The sequence below is a fragment of the Phaenicophaeus curvirostris genome, chromosome 1, assembly GCF_032191515.1.
Source record: "Phaenicophaeus curvirostris isolate KB17595 chromosome 1, BPBGC_Pcur_1.0, whole genome shotgun sequence".
Taxonomy (NCBI): domain Eukaryota; kingdom Metazoa; phylum Chordata; class Aves; order Cuculiformes; family Cuculidae; genus Phaenicophaeus; species Phaenicophaeus curvirostris.
Genome location: NC_091392.1, coordinates 13,538,943 through 13,559,168, shown reverse-complemented (window position 1 = coordinate 13,559,168; position 20,226 = coordinate 13,538,943). Strand labels below are relative to the sequence as shown.

The following is a 20,226-nucleotide window of genomic DNA, read 5'->3' as shown; positions in this document are numbered from 1 at the left end:
ACCGAGGCAGTGGCGGCAATGCGGGCAAAAGCAAAGTATGTCTGTGGGCAAAGGGTCACACTAGAGGAGATGCATTACAAGGCAAACTGCTGCCAGAAACTGTTAAGTTTATTTAAAATAAATTAAAAAGATACTTAGGGTTTTGTAGGTATAGCCTTGAAACCATTATCCCAATTAGTCATACTAGGCAATGGAGGAGCAAACAGGCTGTTGGGATGTGCCACCAGTGTAGCCAAAGTGCTGTCAGTATGCAAAACATTCAGCCCAGCACAGAGAGTCTGTACGGAAGATTAGTTAATTAAACAAAAAAATGTGGAAGCTACTGAATGTAAAGGATGCGTTATAGATCCAATCAGGATGTTTGTGTGTTACAGATGAGTCTTGGGCTGTTACAGTTTTACTGGGCTGTGTAGTTGTCTCCTAATTGCTGTACAACAGTGTTTCATTTGATGTTACTTGCACTAGTAGGCAGGGAGGGTTGGTTGCTTCATGGCTCCGTTTAAGTGAGCAGGTCAGCATGGTTTTGTCAGTTAAGACTGCTGGTTTGCAGTTTCACCTCTGCTAAAGAAAATTTGGGTCAATTCCAGGGGCTCCGGTGCCACCTTGATGAATTTTCACTGCTGTAAGGAGAAGGATGCTGTTAACTGCTGGCCCCGAGAATGAGTCTGGTGGGAGCAGATGTCTGGCGTGATAACAGGGTGGTCCTTTGTCATATTTGTCAGTGGTACAAAACCTATCAAGCAGTGTGTCTGTTGTTTGGCTCCTGGGAAACTTATGAAGGTTTGTGAAATGGAAGGATTCAGAATAAAGCAATATTTTTGGGAAGTTGTACAACAGTTGCTTATATGGATGAGACAAGCACCAGCCAAATGCAATAACAGAAAACAAAACAAAAAGTGAGTGCAGGCCAGGGACAGCTGCATTTCTGCAAGAGAGTAAACTGGAATACACTGCTAAAATACACTTATGAAAGGCTAGTACCTAACAGATTTCTGTAAAGAAAAACATAAAAGTTGCTATTATAAAACATACCGGGGCTGTTAGGAAAATATTTAAAATGTATTTGGGCTCAAGCCTTCGGGAAGACATATTTTTCTATTATATTTCAGCAACACAGTAGCTTATTGGCATTTTCTATTTGTATTACTCCTGATCCCTGTTTACTGTTACTAAATCTACTCATCTTGGAGCACGTACTTTCATGTTGTGCTCTGTGGAGCACTTGGACTTCTGCTCTAAATTGTCCTCTCATCCTTCCTGATAGTGGCCACCCTAAAACCACCAACACATTGCAGACCACAGTCTCACTGCCTCCAACCCCTGATTCATGCAGCTATGTCACACGTTATACAAGGGGCTCATTCAGTGTCTTGGGGAATTATGCAAATGAAAGGGGATATTCTCCTCCCTATGCACCACAATTTCCATATGTGTAACTCCTGTTAGGTTTAATGAGACCGACACTCATAAATCCTTGAGATGAAATTATATCCCTATGTGGGTTTTAACAAAAGGCTGCTCAAAAGTTTTGATTAACAATCCCTTAAAAGTAAATAATTAAAAGAGAGATTAAGGGAAAAAAATACTCTCTTTCAGACCAAATTTTGGTAAATCTCTGCATTAGGAGTGCATTTCTGCAAACCTGTGTTTCTAGTGAAGTGCTTGCTTCAGTAAGTATTCAAAAAACACAAAGATAAACCACAGCCCTTCTTAGCACATAAATGTTTTAACCAGATCTGCTTCATACCTGGATCCCAGACTGTGAACTCACAATAAATTGTTGTTTCCAGAGGTATAAAGAAAACACATAGCAACAATGCATAGCAAAAGTTTATAACCCCCTTACTTCTTGTCCAAGTCTGAGTCACTTCAGCAAAGTGATGCCCTCACAGGAACCAAATTGCTATATTCAGGCTCTAGTTGGCTCTTGACCACAATATGAACTATGGATTTTAGTGTCAGAATTTATTAAGTTGTTATACACTTACTCATACTTTTTCTACTGTTCTTATCAGCCTATGGATGGTATTTTCCCCAATACATAGTATGCTGAAAGGATCTATTATTTAATAATGAAGCAGTAATGATAATAGCGAAACAAACACATGACTTCAAGAAAGAAAGATAAAGGTAATGTATTGCTGGGTAGAACAATGTATCTAACATTTGGTAGTCTTTTCTTTCTTCATACTAATTCATAATTTACGAAACCATCCTGACCCTTAATTGATCACAAGGGCCACCAAGTGCTTTAGCAGTCTGTTGCGTTCTGTCAAACGAGATGTGTTTTTCCTGTGAAGCAGAATGAAATCATCCCTCAAAAATCCATCAGCAACAACATATTTTAGCCAGGTGGCTGCAGTTCACTTAGGGCCAGATTCTGCACCTTTACTCACTTTGAAAGGAGCTTGCATGGGTAAGTCAGTTGCATTTAACTGGCTACTTGCTTGAGTAGAAACCATGTAAGATCACAATTGTACATTTGTGTTTGTGTTTTAGAAATTATAGTCACCAGCTCCAGATATTTCTTGACTCCCAACAGTCCTTTTTACCACAGACTACTGATGTTTTCCTTAAACAATATTTGTTGGATTTTTTTAAAGCATAAACAGAAAGAAACTTGATTTTCTTCCTACCCCTTGTTCTCCACAGAATATAAATTTGACTTAACATTTCAGAGGCCTGAAAAGGGTTCATAACAATTTAAGGATGTTGCTGAAATATTCTTTCAGTAACTAAAAATAAACCACTTTTTCACTTGCTATAGAATTCAGGGAAAATGTGTGTTTCATTTGTAGATGTGTTTACTGTTAAGGGTCAGAAAGATCCTTCAAACATCCAAAGAGACCTAGGAGAAAGGGAGGTGCCTCGTTCTGAAAATGTGGTCTGAAAGCTGCAGCTTTAGCAGCTGTAAAAGTTGGTGGTATCTATATACATTCATTGAATAGAAATTAGCCTAAAAACTTCCTTAGGGCTTTCACCTGGACTTCTGTGAATTCTGGTGTGGCCAGCTACTTGCCCAACTGTGCTTCAGCCTCTTTTGCTCCCCAGGTGATATGAAGAGGCACTTGGCTTTCCCTTAACTTGCAGGAGGACCCTGGTTCTGCGGTGGTCCTGGAGACCTGTTGTACTGGTACCTAACCACAAGTCTATATCACTTGTCCCAGCACTCTTGCATTTGAATAATGCAGTCTTGTATGCAACAGGGAGTGGGGGTACTTCGATATACACTTAATCTTCAACTTCATAGAGAGGATGTGTCTTTGCAAAGAAGAGATTAAGGGCATAAGCTCTCCACCAAAGTTACTGCTTCAAATGATCGACTAGTACAAAAAAATATAGCTACCAGCACCTCTCTATTTTGAAAAAAGTGTATTGTCCTACATCTCCCCTCAGAACACGTCCCTGATGCTGCATGGGATAAGCTGCAGGCTCTGGTTTGGCTACTTTAGCATAGAATTCAGCACAGGAGGTATATTCTGGCTCAGTCCAGTTTGCCTAACTCCCTGCTTTGTAACACTAAGCAGAACCATGCTTAGCTTGTGGGTTTATGGGTCGCCCTTCTAGATGCTAAAGCCTGGGCGGAAACGGTAGGTCCCCAGCTCTGCCTCCTAAGGGAAAAACCTTTTCCTAGGACTAGGCACTTCATTTTTATGTAACTGAAAATCTAATTTGAAGGTTTCTTTTTCTGACTTAATTTCATTATCTACTAACCAGGAATGATTACTTTCTCAAAGATCCCAGAGTGATTATGGTTACTTACAGCTTTATTTTCTTGGTATTTCATCAATGTTTTATGTTTGACATTTTGCTGTCACTCCTATGCACAACTTTGACAATGCAAGCATGTAGCAGTTTAGGAGCAACAAAATCAAAAAGTGCTCATTTGTTTTATGCTTGTATTTAACATGAATTCTCTCCTTTAATATTGTATTCAATTCCTATAATAAATAAAAAGTGGTAGACTACCTACCGTCTGATTCAGTGCTACAAAGTTTGTTGAGACTTAGTGTCCATAAAGGATTTACCAAGGACTTTAACATGCAGATGAGCATAAAGAATGAAGTTCTAGTTTAGGAAACTGTTTTCTAAGGAGGATACTTAAGGAGGATGCATCATATTGTAGTGAGGAGCATTATATAGTTGCCACATGTAAGTGAGGACTGTATAGATCCACGTTTCTCAGACTTAGAAAGCAGAAAATTATATGTATCTTACTGCATTTATCTACACCATTAGATGCTTTCCAGTCTCTGCCAGCAGAAAAGATAGTTCCTATCCTTTATGGCTCTTTCTTTATGAGAAGCTACACAACAAAGCAAAATAAGGAGTTCAAGAACTGCACTTATGCTTGGCCATTCATGGACCATCTAAAACAGCATCTTCACATCTTGTTCACATTCCTGTATACCACTTTATAAAAGAAGAAATATATGTAGAAGAAATATATGTATATTAGCTGCTACACCCCTACTGGTGAGTCTGGTCATCAATGAAATAATTGTCCAAATGTGAAGATTGAAGCTATGCATTTGCCATCTGACTTTAAGTAAGATTTTCCACTCAGTATTTTTTATCTTTCCCCTGATTTCTTGTATATAATCCATCTCTTGAAATCTATGTCTTCACATACAAATTCTTTGATTCAGTGACCATACATAGGGAAGTGAACAGGGCTAAGCACAGTTTTGAAAGTTTATACAATAAAGCCAGCAGCTGAGTTAAATCTTGAGAAGGACTGAGCATATCTAGTTCCTCTCCTAGCAGTGCTATTGGCTTTTACAAAGCATGTCTGGGATTTGAATGATTATACTGGGATTCCTCGACCCTCAGAAATTTAAGGGGCAGGAGAAGCTAGAAAATGCAGATGTCTAGAACATGTCAGTACAATGAGTGCAAACTGTAAAAAAAAAAGGGAGAAGTTCAGAGAGATGCTAATGGCATCTTTTAATGTAGCATGTTTTAGATGTGCAGCTGTCACAAATCTTTGAACATTTCAGTAACTGTTACATGGAAACACTTGATTATTTACAAAACCCTTTATAGATTTTTATATAGACTTAGAATTTTACCTTAAGATTATTACTTTTTTAAGCACTAGGCTTATAAGTATCTAATTGCATTGGCCAACAGAATGTACCAGAGGATGCCTGTACAACACTGACCTGAGTGAGCCAAGGACCTTAAAAGAAGACAAGATCTGTCTTTGAAGTGGTCTGAGGTACATGCAGGGCACAGTTTTGTTCTGAGAGCTCCTATATAATCAGAATTGTCTTGTTTTTAGTTTAATGTTGTGGCAGAATGTTGTTTCATATTTATCCTTGGTTTTGTTATGGAGCAAACATTAAGTCTAGGAGGCAGCTTACCAAGTTGGTGAGGGAATGGAGGAGAAGGTTGAAGCTGCCTTCCATAGCAAGAGAATAAAAAAAGATTAGAAGCAAGATGGGGAAATAGCATCCTTTAGCCTTAATTTAATGAGTTCTTAATATCAATTGCATTGCTCCATTTTTGGCATTTTTTTTTTATATTCACCTCTTCAGCATGAAAATTTCAGTTTCAAGCATCAAAAAGCTTCATTGAGATTTCAGTACCTAAGTTTCATGAGATGTTCTGAAGACACTGTACTTCTGAAGGAAGTTGATGCACTCAGTAAAGTTTTAGCAGATGAGGAGTGGTTGTTTTGATTGTAAAAATGATCACAATAACTATTAGGAAAGTATAAAGCTAAAATTGTGATGATAAAATTAGAATTCTGAATATTCTCTGTGGAATTCATTGACTTTTTTCTGAAAAAAAAATTGAATGAGCTGTTTTCTCATTGTTTAGAATATATTCTAGTCACTGTAAAGTTGTGCTTTTTTATCAAAGGAAGAAAATTCTTCACAGATGTTGTATGCGTTTGATGTACTAGACACATTTTTGCAGATTACTGCCTGAAACCTAGGGAATTCATTAACTCACAAGTTGCTGCCAAGGAGGGAAGCAGTCACATTTCCCAAGCTGGTGTGCTTGTCCCTGGGCTGGGGGATGTGGTAGGGCAAACTTGGTCCTTTCTTGTATTTGGCTGGCTCTGGAGAAAGGAGGATTTCTTCAAATTGAAGGGCTGTTTCTGTTTCTCCTCTGAGAGCATCTGCTATTTGATTAACCTACTAAAGTCTATAGCTGTCTCTGCTTCCCATTGTTCAGCCAGAGATGGTGACAGATGAGAGCTGGTGCTCTGCATCAGTTCCAAATCGCCCATCTCACAATACTGAAGTCACTGGCTTTAATGCAAGCTTCAAAGAGAGAAGGACAAGACCCACAACTTTGGGAAAGAAGCAGAAGTACCACCTTTCGTCCTCAGCAGAGCAAAGCATTTGCCTAAATACCACTGACCCTGCAAGGGACCTCTCTGGGCATGGTTTTAGATACATTTGTAATATAAAGCAGGGCACTGCTGGACAGACTTCAGCAGTGAAACCAGAGCAGTGAGCCTGGACACCAGTCAAGCAGGTTTCTTTGAGGATGTTAGTGTCACCCCTCCCAATTAGCTAAGGAAGGCAAAGACTTAAAATGCAAACTCCTTCCACCTCTGAGGGTTGACAGAGAGGTTAAGAGAATTTGCTGGGTTTACATTTCAGGAGAATTGTCACCAAATACAGTTGTAGATTCTGAGAGGCAGGCATGGCTTTTATTTCTCTGTTGTTTGAATTGCAACAATTAAATATTAGAAATACCAACCACTATAAACTTTTTGATATACAGTCACCTAACAGCTAACAGTGACCTTGTTGAGCACAGAGGTACCTTCTACCATTCACTTTTCCTTTTGATCCTATTAGCGATGTTTCAGCCCATGTAACTATTTTCTGAGCTGAAGTAACATGGAATAAGGCATTTCCTTCTGATAAGTGCATTCAAAAGAATTGTTTCAACATCTACTGTTTAATGTACTGGAATTAAAGGTGTAGTAACCCACTCGAGCAAGATTGCCTTACCTTAAGCCTAATGGTATTAAACACACATCCAAGTTTGCACTGATTTGCAGGAAGCTACAGGAGAGCGCAGAGGGGGAGAAGATTGCTGTTGCATATTGACTTTTCTGTTAGAAAATACAGTTCTTTTGTCTAATGATGAACTGCGGTGAATTCCAGAGGGAGGGATTAATAGATGCTATTTACATTCATCCATGTATTAGAGGCCAATTCAAAAAAAATCAAAGGAATGTATTCTGGTAAAACTGCTGAAGGTTGCTGCTTTTATTTCAGATCAAGAGACAACTTCATGAATCCAGAACTCACCTACCGTTTTTTTCCAAATATATGTGCCTGTCTACTAAAAGACAACAACTTTTTCCAAAAGCTTCATTTTGCTTATGAAAACAGAACATTTTTCCTTCAGGTTTGGGGTTTCTTTTATGTCTGTAATGGGTGTAAATCACATAATGGAATAACGCTGATTTACAGCATCTGCAATCCAGCTTCTCTTTAAAAATGCAAATAATTCCTCTGTTATTGGTCTCAAGAAGACTAGTGATAGTAAAATACATGGAGCCTTGTAGTAAATACTAAGTCAGCCTTGGCTCAAACTGAGGCCAGCTCCAATGTTTTCATTGGCATCAATTCTGATTAGTCAGCAGCATACTCTTGGGCTTTTTCACTTTATGTTGCCATGATGAAACACATGGCAGATGTATTTCTCTGTCTGTTAGCACCTTCCAATGAGCTATTAACATGTGTTACTATTTATCTTCCCTGTGTCTCTCTCATAGGAATTATGTCTGACCACCAGTTTGGAAACCAGTTTATGTGCAGTGTGGTTGCATCACATGTGAGCCATCTCCCAACTACAAACCTCAGTTTTGTGTGGATCGCTCCACCTGCGGGAACAGGCTGTGTCAACTTCATGTACGTATGCATGCAGTGCCTATGAGAACATAATCGATTTGGAGATAATTAAAACATCTGTCCTGCTTGCACTAGGACCTTGTATCTGTATCAAGAAGTCAGTTCTGCAAAGTGTAGACTTTAATAAGAAGCAAGAATATTGAGTTCTTCCTGGCTGGAGAGTTTGATATTAGAACTTTATATTTCAAAGCATGTAAGAAGGAGATAGTGTAGATGAGAGTGTAGAAGGAGAGAGATGTAGCATGCCGTCTGAGAAATAATGTACAAGTCCATCAAGCCAAGAATTTCCATAGAAATTAATCCCTCTTATTTATTAATCATATCATTGATCCTTTAACTATACAGCATATTTGCATGGACCTGTTTTTTTACTTGTTTGTTGTTGTTTTGGGGTTTTTTTGTATTTAAATAGAGTTAGGACACCACACATACTATACAGATTGTAAGCATCAACATAAAGTTTGGGTATTCAAGAGTAGTCATACTCAAATATTTACTGTTCCTAATAATACATGTTTAACTTCAGTTTAATTCAGCTGGTTTGCAACCTGGAAAAAAACAAGAGTTTATTCTTAAAGGATTTTTAGTGATTTGTTTTAAAGTCTTAAGTCATCATTTGATGTTTTAGTACCATATAAAGTCCCAACAAAATACACAGTTTAACATGAATTATTAGAATACATATTACTATATTTTACCTTAAAGTAATTTTTAGTTATCCTTCCCGAAAGTTTGATAGATCTGATCTGAGAGAGAAGATACATCTAGAGTGGAGTTGAAAGTAGAAAATACTTCAAGCATAACACATTCATTGAAAAAAAGTCAAACTGCTCCCTAGTTAGACAAGGGAACTGATGCAACTTTTCAGTGTGTGAGACTTTTTCTGTGTTCCTGTGACTGTCCTGTTTGTCACAAGTCCTCCTCTGAGTACTGTTCCATTTCTATCTGTATGGAGAAGCTGCAGGTAGGTGCCCCACATCATTAAGTTTTCTTACTGCTTAACTTGTAAAAAGTAAAAAGTGAGTGACTCACTTCTTTGAGAACATAAATTACTGATGGTGAGCATGGTACCTGTTGATAGATTTATCTGTCTTTGAAATTTTCCTATTCCTACATAATACACTTTTTTTTTCCTTGCCTATAGTGTTACAGTATATTATTTATTAGTTGCAATGACAACGTCAAGACATTTTTTTTTCTAGGTCTCTTTTTCTTCTAAATGTCTAACAGTAAATTTGGGGGGAAAATTAGTTTTGGCGAGTGGTGGCTAACTTCTGAGAATGCATTTCTGTCTCATTAACTTCTACAATATACCAGAGAAGCTGTTCACAGTATTTAAGATTTCCATTCACTATTTGACAAAAGTCAAATTTTATTAAATATTTGAGGAAAACGTGTCACTGTTTTACTTAAAGTCTGCTTCAGAAAATTTAGCCTTGTAAAATGGTTGTATAGACATTGAGGAAATCTGTCAATGGTGTTTTTTTCTATCGAAAATAAAAATCTGTGAATTCTATACTTCCCTTAATTCCTCTCTAAAAATAGGTTTCTTTGTTGATCAAGTTGTAGCAGCAAAATTTTGTTCTTTGAGCTGCCTGAGAAGAGTGAGATACAAGATGTGCATCTTCTCTGCATACTCTTGCTTAATCTTGTTCTTGGATTTTGATTTCTCCCAATAGCCAAGAAATAATTGTTGATCCTAGCTTGCACAGTCACTGTGGATATATTTATGAGATGTGACCCTCCACTGCAAGTTTTTGGGGTCAGTTTATAAACATTTTTTCATTTTCCTGTGCCTAATCTTATTGTCCATGGTTTTGCATTGGGATGTTTTGCTCATGTTTGTCATTGTTGAAGAAGAGCTGGCAAATAGCTGTATAGAAATACAAATATTGCTGTGACTACTAATTCCCATCTAAGTGAAATTAAAAGGACATTTCCTAAGGCAGGGAGTGCTTGCTTGTCTTGAAATCAAAGGAAGGTTAATCATAGGCTCCAGTGAAAACAAAGTTAGGTCAGCAACAAGAAGTTTTGCAAATCCAACCTCTAATTCCTTGTTTGTATAAGTCGTAATGTACAGTAGCACCTCTTCACAAATGATGGTATTTGTAATGTATCAGTAAAGTCCTTAGCTGTGATGCAGTGTGCAGAACATACTTACCAGGAATCTGAATTTATTCTTGGTTATGTAATTTGCAGTGTGGCTGTACACCTATGTGTGTCAGCAGTCTGGGTGCAGAGACACCAAAACTGTCATTCCTTGCTGTCCTTAAAACCAGTAGGTCTGAGTGGTTGGACCATGCGTGCATGAGCCCTGCAATGCAGCTGCTCACAGGGTCCCTGGCCAGTGTGTCCATCAGTCTCAGTGACTTAACAGACTGCCTTACCCCGTGGTATAAAGATGCTGCATAGATGATACTTGTTTGATTTTGAGGATGAGTAAAATGATTCAATTTGTATCAGTTTGGTGTTCTGTAGGAATGTTTCAGACAAAAGTGGAAAGAGTCTGTGTCTCTGAAATCAACGTTTGCCCCAGGATCAAACTTGGCTGCAGGACTCCTGGGAAAATGCAATCATAAATTGAAGGACATGAAGGGAAGAGGAATATGTTTTATCGCTAATCCTCCTCCTCATTTTTCCTTCAGCTGTCCACACTTTCTTGCTGTTGTTTCCCCTGCCTATTAATCACAAGTTGAAGTAAACAAAGGCATTTTTTTGGTGCAGTGTTAGACTACTTGCCTTACCCAATTCTTTGTCTTCAGGTTATCTAGGGAATTGGCTCTACCTTGTTCATCTCCATCTGCTCCTCTACAGCAGTAAATTAACTTAAACAAGATTTTTTTAACACTTGAGACTAACTACCAGTCTAGTTTAAATTTAATATAAATTAAATTAAATTTATTTTAATTTAATATAAATTAAATGTAAATTAAAAATATTTACACACGGTAGCTGTATTTATAGACTCTGTCAACAGTACAACAGAGGTAAGAAGTTCCTGCACTATTACAAATGATTCAAAACAGCTCATTAGTCTTTGACTTCTTTGGGGATGGATATTAAGGTTATTAATGAGCACCAGCTTTTGTGGTGAAATTTTTGCAGTGTTGATGCCTCTCCCATGTCATTTCTCAGGAGGACGTAGATAAAGGTCACCAGGCAGATCTTCCACAGGACACTGCATGGCTAGCTTATATTAACTCTTCATACTATTGCCCTACTCATGCTTCCACTGGAAGCATGGACATGACACAGGGAAATCATGACCCTACAGATGTCATGGGCAAAATTCCCTTTCACTTCATCCATGTTTCTCGGTGTGCTCTTCCAGAGCTCAGTCCTGAAAAAGGCTGAGCCCATAAGAAACAAGATTTGTGTGGTCATGCTGCCGGTGTGTCCTCCTCCGTAGCTTTTGGATGCATTGGTAATGAAACAAAGGTCACAAAGGGGTTGGCATGTCGAGATACCAAGTTTCATAGAAATCAGCAGCCAAAGAGAGCATTTATACCAGTAAATTTGTATATTCCCAGCAACAGTCCTGACTGCTACAATGTGATTGCCTATAAACTGTCAGGAATTTTCTTGGAATGCATTTGTGAGTTTGCAGCTGCCAGCCCACTATGCATTTCCCAGGCATGGCTAAGGAGGATGGGTCTTGTCCACGTTTAGTTTATTAACACGGGAAGCCATGGACACGTGCTCCTGCTGTGGGAAAGGAGGGTAGCGAGTCTTTAATTCTCTGAGATGAGAACTGGGAATGCTGTGGTGCGGGATTTGGGGCTCTGTCCCGCAGGGGGCTCCTGCAAGGAAAATGGGCTGATCCCTGCAGATGGGAGATGAAGTGATGCAGCAAAACGGGATTCACACCTCGTATAGCAGCTTGCCAGCACAGCACTCCATTTCTTTCCTTCCTCACTGGAAGTTTCCTCATCTCTACAATTTGATGTAGTCCAGTTAGTAACATTGCACATGATACGATGTCACTGCTGAATCTGAATATAATTTTGCCTGATGGAGCTACACCTATTTCCTGGGCTCAGCATTTCACTTGGCAAGCTCCGTCCCTAATTTCTCCAGGGCAAAGGCTGGTACAGAGCCCTATGCTCCACAGGGGAAGCTGCTGGACACAACCTGCTTCTATGCAGAATCACACAGTAGCCATTTTTTAACACTGACCATGTGCAAACTGCTGCTTATTCTCTTTTGTACCTTATTATGGCTAATAGATAAATATTTCGAAGCACCCTTTTCTAAAATAGCTTTCTAACAGAAAATCACTGGTGTCCCAATAGTGCACCTGAGTGTAGTCCTTCAGTGTTTTTTTCACCATAGATATGTCAAGATGAACTGAGGAAATAAAAGCTAAAATGCATTATATATTGCAGAGTAGTTTTCTCAGCAGTAGCTTAAGACTTTTTTAAACAATTTTTGAGCACCAGGAGCTTCCAAGCAAATTGCCAGGATCTGTAAATGCAGTTTGCTGCCAAAATGTAGCGGGTCCTTCTTTGCACTAATGACTTGCTTCTCTAATTGTGTGCAAATATTTAAAACATTATCTTCATAATCCTTCAGCTAGGTTTCTCTCTTTGTAATTTCTGCTCTAAGCTCACACTAACCTAGTTAAAGGTCAGCCTGTCAGGGGGATGGTAATGGCTTTTAAGCAGGGTGGTACACTGGGTTACATTAAGGTTTTTAACCCTGTTGTTTTATAGATGGCTTAACTTACTAGTTTGTAAAAGTGATAAACCTGACCTAAATTGCAAAAGCATATTGTGTTTCGACCATCAGCATGGTTTATTGCAGAAGTTCTAACTACAGAATAGGCTGCTATAGAAATTATATTGGAGAATAAGTATTTTTATGATATAGCTGGTTTTGCTAGTCTTCAAACAGGTATCTTACAATTCTGATTGTGTCTATTCATATATTCACTATAAACTCTATTAATAATGGACTGATTTAAAAATAAATTTATCAGTTTGCAAGACTTTAATTCTGCTCATTATAATTATTTAGATATTTTCTAACCATTAAAACATTATTTTAAAGCTACCTACCAAAGCTGGACTGTAATGCTGCCTGCCCAGGTCTGTACACAGTGTCTAATAACCCATGTAGGAGATGTGACCCATCACAACTGGTCTTAAAATTCCGTACATTGAGGAGTCCTTGAAAGTACTAAAAGTCCCAATTGTATAATATTTGACACCTAATTAGCACAGCTTACGGTGCAAATGGTTAAAACGGAACAGGAATAACTGTGGTGGTGTCCCACTGTGATGACAGAGATAACAGAGATGTGATTGCTGAGGCAAGGCAGAGGCACATCACTTCTCCCGAAGCAGGAGCAATTGGTTCCCAACACAGCTCCTGGAAAAAGTTTGGGACTGAGTGCTGAGGCAGACAGCTGAATAACTGAAACAAACTTGGAAGAAAATTTCAAGAAAGGAAATACGATTTTTGTTGGTAATATGCCTTTTCCCACAATCACCTACTAATAAAACTCCTTTCTGGGATATTTGAAGCACATTCTTCCAAAACTGGTCTTTTCAAGCCATGTGTATGAACCTGTTTCTAGGAACTGGCAACTGTGTCAATTTATGAACTTGAAATAAGCTGTACGAACACTGCAAAACATAAAGACTGTGATTGAGAAACTTGGTTACCTATTTAAAACATTTTTAGAAAAACCATGGTATGAATTACGGAAATATTGAACCAACATCCAAAACGATTCCATGGTATGCTATATTAGTCCTCCATCCAGGGTGGGGAAGGGCTATATTGTGTTAAGGAACCACATTCCCTGGTAAACCACTTAGCTAAACTATCATTTAAGACACTGTTTACCATTTTTTTCATTTGTTTGAAAGAAATATAGAGGAATATCTTCAAGATTATGTATACAATTATGTTTACTTTGTACAGAATGATAATACACACAAACCTGGAAAGTAAACAGAAAATAGCAAATATCAATAGTAAAGTCCCTTAGGTCCCTTGTATATCATCACTCAACACTTAATTATATGGTCGTATCAGGTTTTATCCCTCATATTCTTATGTTGAAACAGATTTGTACTATGAAATAAATTGTTTGTAGCATCCTAGTTGGTGCTATGATTTGCAGTCTTTGGAATTGATTGAAGAGTGGATCATAACACACACGGAAACCTTAATGTATAGACAGCCTTGTCTTTGGGGTTCTGTGAAGAACCAGCTCCCTACTTCAGTTAGGTGCTGCTCTTCTCTTCCTACTCTTTATTGCAAGGTAAGGGTGAAGTAGGATATTTCGCACTGCTTTTTTTTTTATATTGGTGTGGACTGCTTGACACAAGGGTGTTATAGGCACTGAATATAAGATACGTTACTTGTTTACAGTCTGGGTACTTCTGACATTAGCCCAGTGTTGCAGTCATTTTAGTCTTCCATATTGCTTATAACTTATGACTTGTGGAAAAAAAATAAATCATCAATAATTGCTCTTTGTTGGTGTGCCAGATTCGTGGAACTATGAAGAAGAATTACTCCTTTGCTTGGTTTTCGACTTCCCTGGGTAGAGGCATTGTTGTACCATCAATCAGCATTATGTGTAACATTCTGAAAATCATGAGCCAATATTTGATTCAGATCTTGGCTCTGCACTCGTGTCCCATTTTGATGTGGTGCCCAGATTACCTCCTTCATCTTCTGTGTTGGTTAATTTTCCAGTGAAACGCAAAACACCGTGCATGAAATCACTGTGGCTCCTCTAAGTATGACCCCAAGCAACATAGACTCAACTGTACAGAACTGGATCTAGCTTGTCTGTTAGTTTTGTCTTAGTATTGTCTGTTTGGTGTGATAGTAAAGCAAACAGAGGTGACCAATGAGGAATTCTGGGTGTTTTCAGAAATTTTGTTAGCAAAAGATGTTAGCTTAAAGTGTACTGTGAAGGGGCAATATTCAGAAGTGTTCAGAGTATATGAAGACTATGAGGAAGGATAGAAGTTGGTTGCCCCTAGTTTTCCACTCCTTAAAGGGAGCAGCTCTGCTAGTTCCCTCAGGACATTCCAAATTATTTTACATATATTTAGGAAGCTGAATCAAGACCTAGGTCTCCATTGACTGAAATGGATCACTAGCTACCTAGTTCCCATGTAGACCTTTATATAGGCATCTGTTTAAACGGTTTTCAAATCTGGATCTGCATCCAACCCAGAGAGACTCAGCTGTCTAAAAATAAGCACTTTTTGCCAAATCATGAAAATGAATTTTTCATCCCCACCATCCTCAACAGTCAGTAGCTTTTTCTGTGTCAAGAATTTACAATAAGTGGGCTCCTCAGCAGTCGAAGTCTACTGAAGCGGATGAATAAAAAAGGGAACTTTGTAAAGTTCATGAAATCTTGCAATCTATTTTTCCCATTTTCCTTGGAAGTAAAGCCTGTTGTCTGATATTCTCTTAGATGTCTGAAACTCTCGCTAAAAGCTCACTTTAATGAGAGGAATGTTCATTTTTTAGCATCTCCTCCAAGTTTGCAGACAACCTGCCATTAGCTATTTTAAGCGCCTCATACTGTGTAGACACAAGAAAAGCAGGAGCAACAAAGCCAGCAAGAATGGGTATGTGAACACTTATTAAAAATAAAAGCACAAGAAAATTCTATTGATAACTTAGTTGGACTTAATTCAAAAGATAAGCAAAAAGCAAAAAATGCTACTTTCATCAAAATTGTTTTATGTCAGAATAGAAACTGGAAGATGATTCAATGTTAGGATGGTTTCTTTTCTTTGTATGATAAAAGTTTTATATATCACACACTAGTAATGTATGATAGCAGAAGGCAGATCAATACAGCCTTTGGCTACTCTCTTAAGATTTTGGCGTGGTTCCCTATAAGACTCCAGCACCTCCTGCATGAAATAAAATGACATTCAGTCATTTTCTACTGGTATTATCTAAACAATAAAACAATCAAGGTGAGAATTACTTCCCATCTTATAAATGTTCATTTGGCAATTCTGGAAGCAGAGACTAGGTTTTACTTTCTTCCCTTTCTGAGCAATGTGCCTATTATTTTTGTACGTAAGAACATAAATTCTGAAGCACAGCTTTCAGTAGTTGTGTTTAAAATCCACTCAAGCTTTGTTTTTCTCTCCCTGAAATTTAACCTCAGCGTTATTTTTCAGAGCATATTTTGGTTCATCAACAATGTAAAATCTTTGTTGCATTCAGAGACATATTTTGTCTTCCCCTTTTCCCAAGATGGCCTAATTTTCAAAACATAACTAGACTATTAAATGTATTACACACACTCCAACAGTTTGCTTCCACTAGGAGATATTGCTGTGTAACAGAGGGATTTAATCAAATATCTTTTTGGCTGCTAGTAATTGTTCAATAACATGCCTTTCAAATAGCATCCTAGAAGAGGTATGCTTAATGAAACAGTAGATTTTGTGAATTCTTTTGGAGATGTTGGTTATATTAAGAGTAAGCAATAAACACAGAACCATTCTGTAGGAGTAAACATATAGCGCATATGAACACTAGTAGAAGCAAAGGCAGAGGACAATTGTAAGAGATACTCTAGGAAGCTAAATTTGCATACTGCAGACAAACCCTTACAACTGGACATTGTGTCTGCATGGAAGCTCTTTGTATCACAGGAATGTTCCCCTGGTTGACTGAAAGAGTCTGATCATTTCAGTGCCATCTCTCAAGTGGATAATACAAGTGTCCAGTGCATGAATGAGTCTGAGATAAGTGTATTGTCTGTTTACTTCTTTGGGAAACACTTGACTTCTTGCAAGGGAGTATTACTAAATAACTTCATGAAGGGCTCAATACTACAGAATTCTGAGAACTGGCCTTGATCCAGCAGAGCAATCATGCGTGTCCATGCTGTCATCAAAGGCACAGATAACACTTTCAATGTTTTTTAAAATTCATGTATTTGGATTATTTGTTTGAAATTTTACTTTGTGTACACAGCCGGGGAAATAGAAGGATGCTCTTCCTGTATTCTTAGTTCACACAAGTTAACTAATTTATCTCACTTTGTTTGGATGAACTTTAATAGAGTGATCAATAGAGTGATCTACAAAGTATTATGTAGACATATAGTATTATTCAGAAAGATTTCACATATGTATATGAAATGTGAAAACTTGAATATGATGGGTGTGAAATCCAATAACGCAAAAACAAATCTCCCTTTTTCTATACTGTGATGGTCCTCTCGTATTTAATTCAAGTGAAAGTTTAAAAACAAAACAAAAAATAATCTTACACTTGAAGATATATAAAAAAAATTAGATCAGCTTTTGATGCCCCTATACTGGAAAAGGTTGGATTTGAGTATTCAGAATGAAAATTACCTCAAACTAGCAGACAGAGTGAACTCTAAACCAGCTCTCATGACTGTTGTTTAAACTGTGCTTAACAACAGGGTGTATCCTTCCCTTCTCAGTTTGAGAAATTCAAATCTAGGATTAATGTTTAGGTAATTCTTATTTGTGGATATAAAATGAAATTTAAGTTAATGTTACTATTTATACACTATAAAATAATGTAGTAATATTATATATTAAACATTAAATGATAAATAATAAAATATACTAATAATTCTATAACCTCAGTATAAGCATTATACAAATGTCATCAAAATGGAATTGCAGTAGGAAAATATTTGATAGCATCTGTCAATGATTTTTTTTACAGTATTCTGAAATGACATTTAGGTCTTTTGATGTCCTTCAGAATAAAAACATTGCTTATATGCAGTGATCCATACATGATCGTACTGCAGTTTATTTATGTTCATGAACTCTGTCCTCCAGAGCCAAAGACCCCTGAAGTCAAGAGAGCTCCAAAGTTTGCAGTGGTTTCTAACACATTCATTATTCAGCAGGTGAAAGAGAAAATATGTAGCAGTAAATGAAGTAGTTGCTAGTAATTCCCTTGCTTTTTCTTCCATTCTTAACATTAAATAGGTTTAAACCAGACTCTTTGAATAGTTTTCTCCCTTTTTGCCCACTGCCTTGCACTACTTGTCCTATGGAAAAAGGGAAGTAATTCTTGAATGACCCCTGAATGGGAAACTCATTCCTGAATCCAGTGCAGCATGTCTGCCTTGGCTCCTTTTCTTTCATAGCCTGGAATACAACTTTTTTTGTAAATCCCCTTGATAAGTGGCACTATCATCAGCATCATTAGATGCACACAGCTATCCTCAGGTGAGTGCCCTTCCTCCTCTGCCATCGCAGCATGGTCCTTTTGGGCAGTAGCCCACATGGATCCACCCGTGTGGTAAGAGAGCCATCAGATTTTAACGGGTGTCTGTTGCTAGAAGATAGTAGAACAATGCGTTGGACAATTCTGTCCAGTGTTAATATGAAAAAGGTAATCTGAAAGAAAGATGAAGCATTAACTTTCAGAATTAATAAACAGTGTGTCCATTTACCAAATTGTTTCATCTGCCATAATAGCTCTGTTACAGGGCCAGGATGCTGTATCAAAGTGTTATATTATTTGCCCCTTACTAGGTGTGGTTACTTAGGCTGTGGCTGTGACCTATCAGTGGGCCTGTGAGCTGTTCAGAGGAGGGACAGTGCCACAGCAGGAGATCTTGGGCCATCCAAATTTGCAAATTCTGTTGTGATACAGAAGAGTTAATCACTTACGAGAAGGCTTGGAGATCCTACACTAATTCAAATAATAATAAATTTCATTTTAAGAGCAAATTTTTAAAGTGTTTATGATGCCATTTACTGTCTCTTGTTGCTGATTAATGACTGTTCGTACAACATTTATTTTTCAGATACCATACCTCTGTAGCATTATGAAACAGGGGGTTTGTAACATGGCATTGTTTTCCTTATCACTCTTGAGTGGCTTGGATCTTCTAGCTCTTACTAGAGATGTAGCAAACATAACATTTTCTCTTACAGCCTTCTAAATATCCCTCTTAGCTCAACATAAGCTGTTTAACCCAAGTAGTAATGTACATTTATTTGAGACATTTTCTGTGAAAAATGCATTTTGAAGTCTGAAACAGTAAGCAGCTCTCCAGCAGTCTCTACAATTTCCCACGCAAGCAGGGAAGAGTTTAAAATAGCAAATTTGAAGAAATGAATAGTGGAAGAATGTCAATCTCTTTATCTTTTTCTTTCAGAATTTCACTAGTTTGTGGCCAAATTTTGCCAACATATGACAAGTCAGTTGCAGTCAGGAACCAAAAACATGCTCCATAAACTCTCCTAACTCCTATCAGCTTTAGTGTTTCTGCAAAGGATTATAACTGATATAAACAAATTACTTTGCAGAACCTACTTACACATTCAAAGAGCAATGTCGCAAATGTCCTAAAGTACAAAAGATAAACAGTAGAAATGCTTACAGTCAATATCGCAGACTGTTTTGCAAAGCAGTGAAGATGTTAAGGCCACAATTTGAACGATGATTTTAATGAGCAAATAGCGAGAGAATACGTATGGTGAGTTAAGCTGCATAAAGCCTTTCTTCTAAATCCAGATGTAGGCATTAACTCGCCTATTTGACATGACATGCTTATTTGCTAAGTGCAAAGATGGTTAGAAAAAGGCTTTCCTGACTGAGGATAAAAGCTGGAGTACTCTTTAATTTTGGTTACTGCCAAGCTTATTTCAACAACCACAATAGTTATTTGGCTCCATACCAAAAAGTGGCAATACAGTACTTACATGTCTATGGATCAAAATTAGATGAAAAATTGCCGTTTCTCATCTCCAAAGCCATTTGCTGCACATTTTACAGGCCTCAAGATGCCTTTTGTAATATGTGATAACAGAGCCAACTGAAGCATCTGCCTGGGAAGAGATTACTTTAATTATGGACTCAATGTCCTATTTTCTGCAAGTGTTCCCCAGAGAATTTCTTACTGCTAGATGAGAGGTGTTATGATGCACATTAAAACCTACAAGTCAAACAAAAGAGGTTGTAAAAGTGAGACAAGGACACACATAGTCTCCAATCTTGTATTCAGTGGCTAAAAAACACTCCATGTTGGTGCCTTTTAATTAATCTAACACCTGTTAAGACAAATTTCCAATAATGTAAAGAAAAAAATTAATGTTAAAAAAATTATCCTTTTTTCCTAATCTGATTATATTGTAAATTGATTGAGCCATAGGTCTTTAAAATACACATGATTTCGTTTTAATTTTTTCAACATAATAGTAGTTACTAATATGTAATGTGAAAAATGCAGCGAAGGGATTTCTTGTTGGCTTCTATTTCTGGAACACGCAAAGTTTGTCACTAAGAATTCATTTGCTTTCCACTGTAGTATCATTGATCACAATTAACTTACTTGATA

The 20,226-nt window shown here is 37.6% G+C and overlaps 1 protein-coding gene across 2 annotated transcripts in view; it reads left to right on the top strand.

Moving 5' to 3' along the window:
* Window positions 1-20,226, top strand: part of RELN (reelin) — a 296,961-nt gene that overhangs the window by 75,014 nt on the left and 201,721 nt on the right. For both annotated transcript variants that reach the window (XM_069881518.1, XM_069881596.1), the window contains exon 3: window positions 7,751-7,886. In XM_069881518.1, coding sequence (XP_069737619.1) covers window positions 7,751-7,886 — 136 coding nt within the window. The remainder of the gene's footprint in view (window positions 1-7,750; window positions 7,887-20,226) is intronic.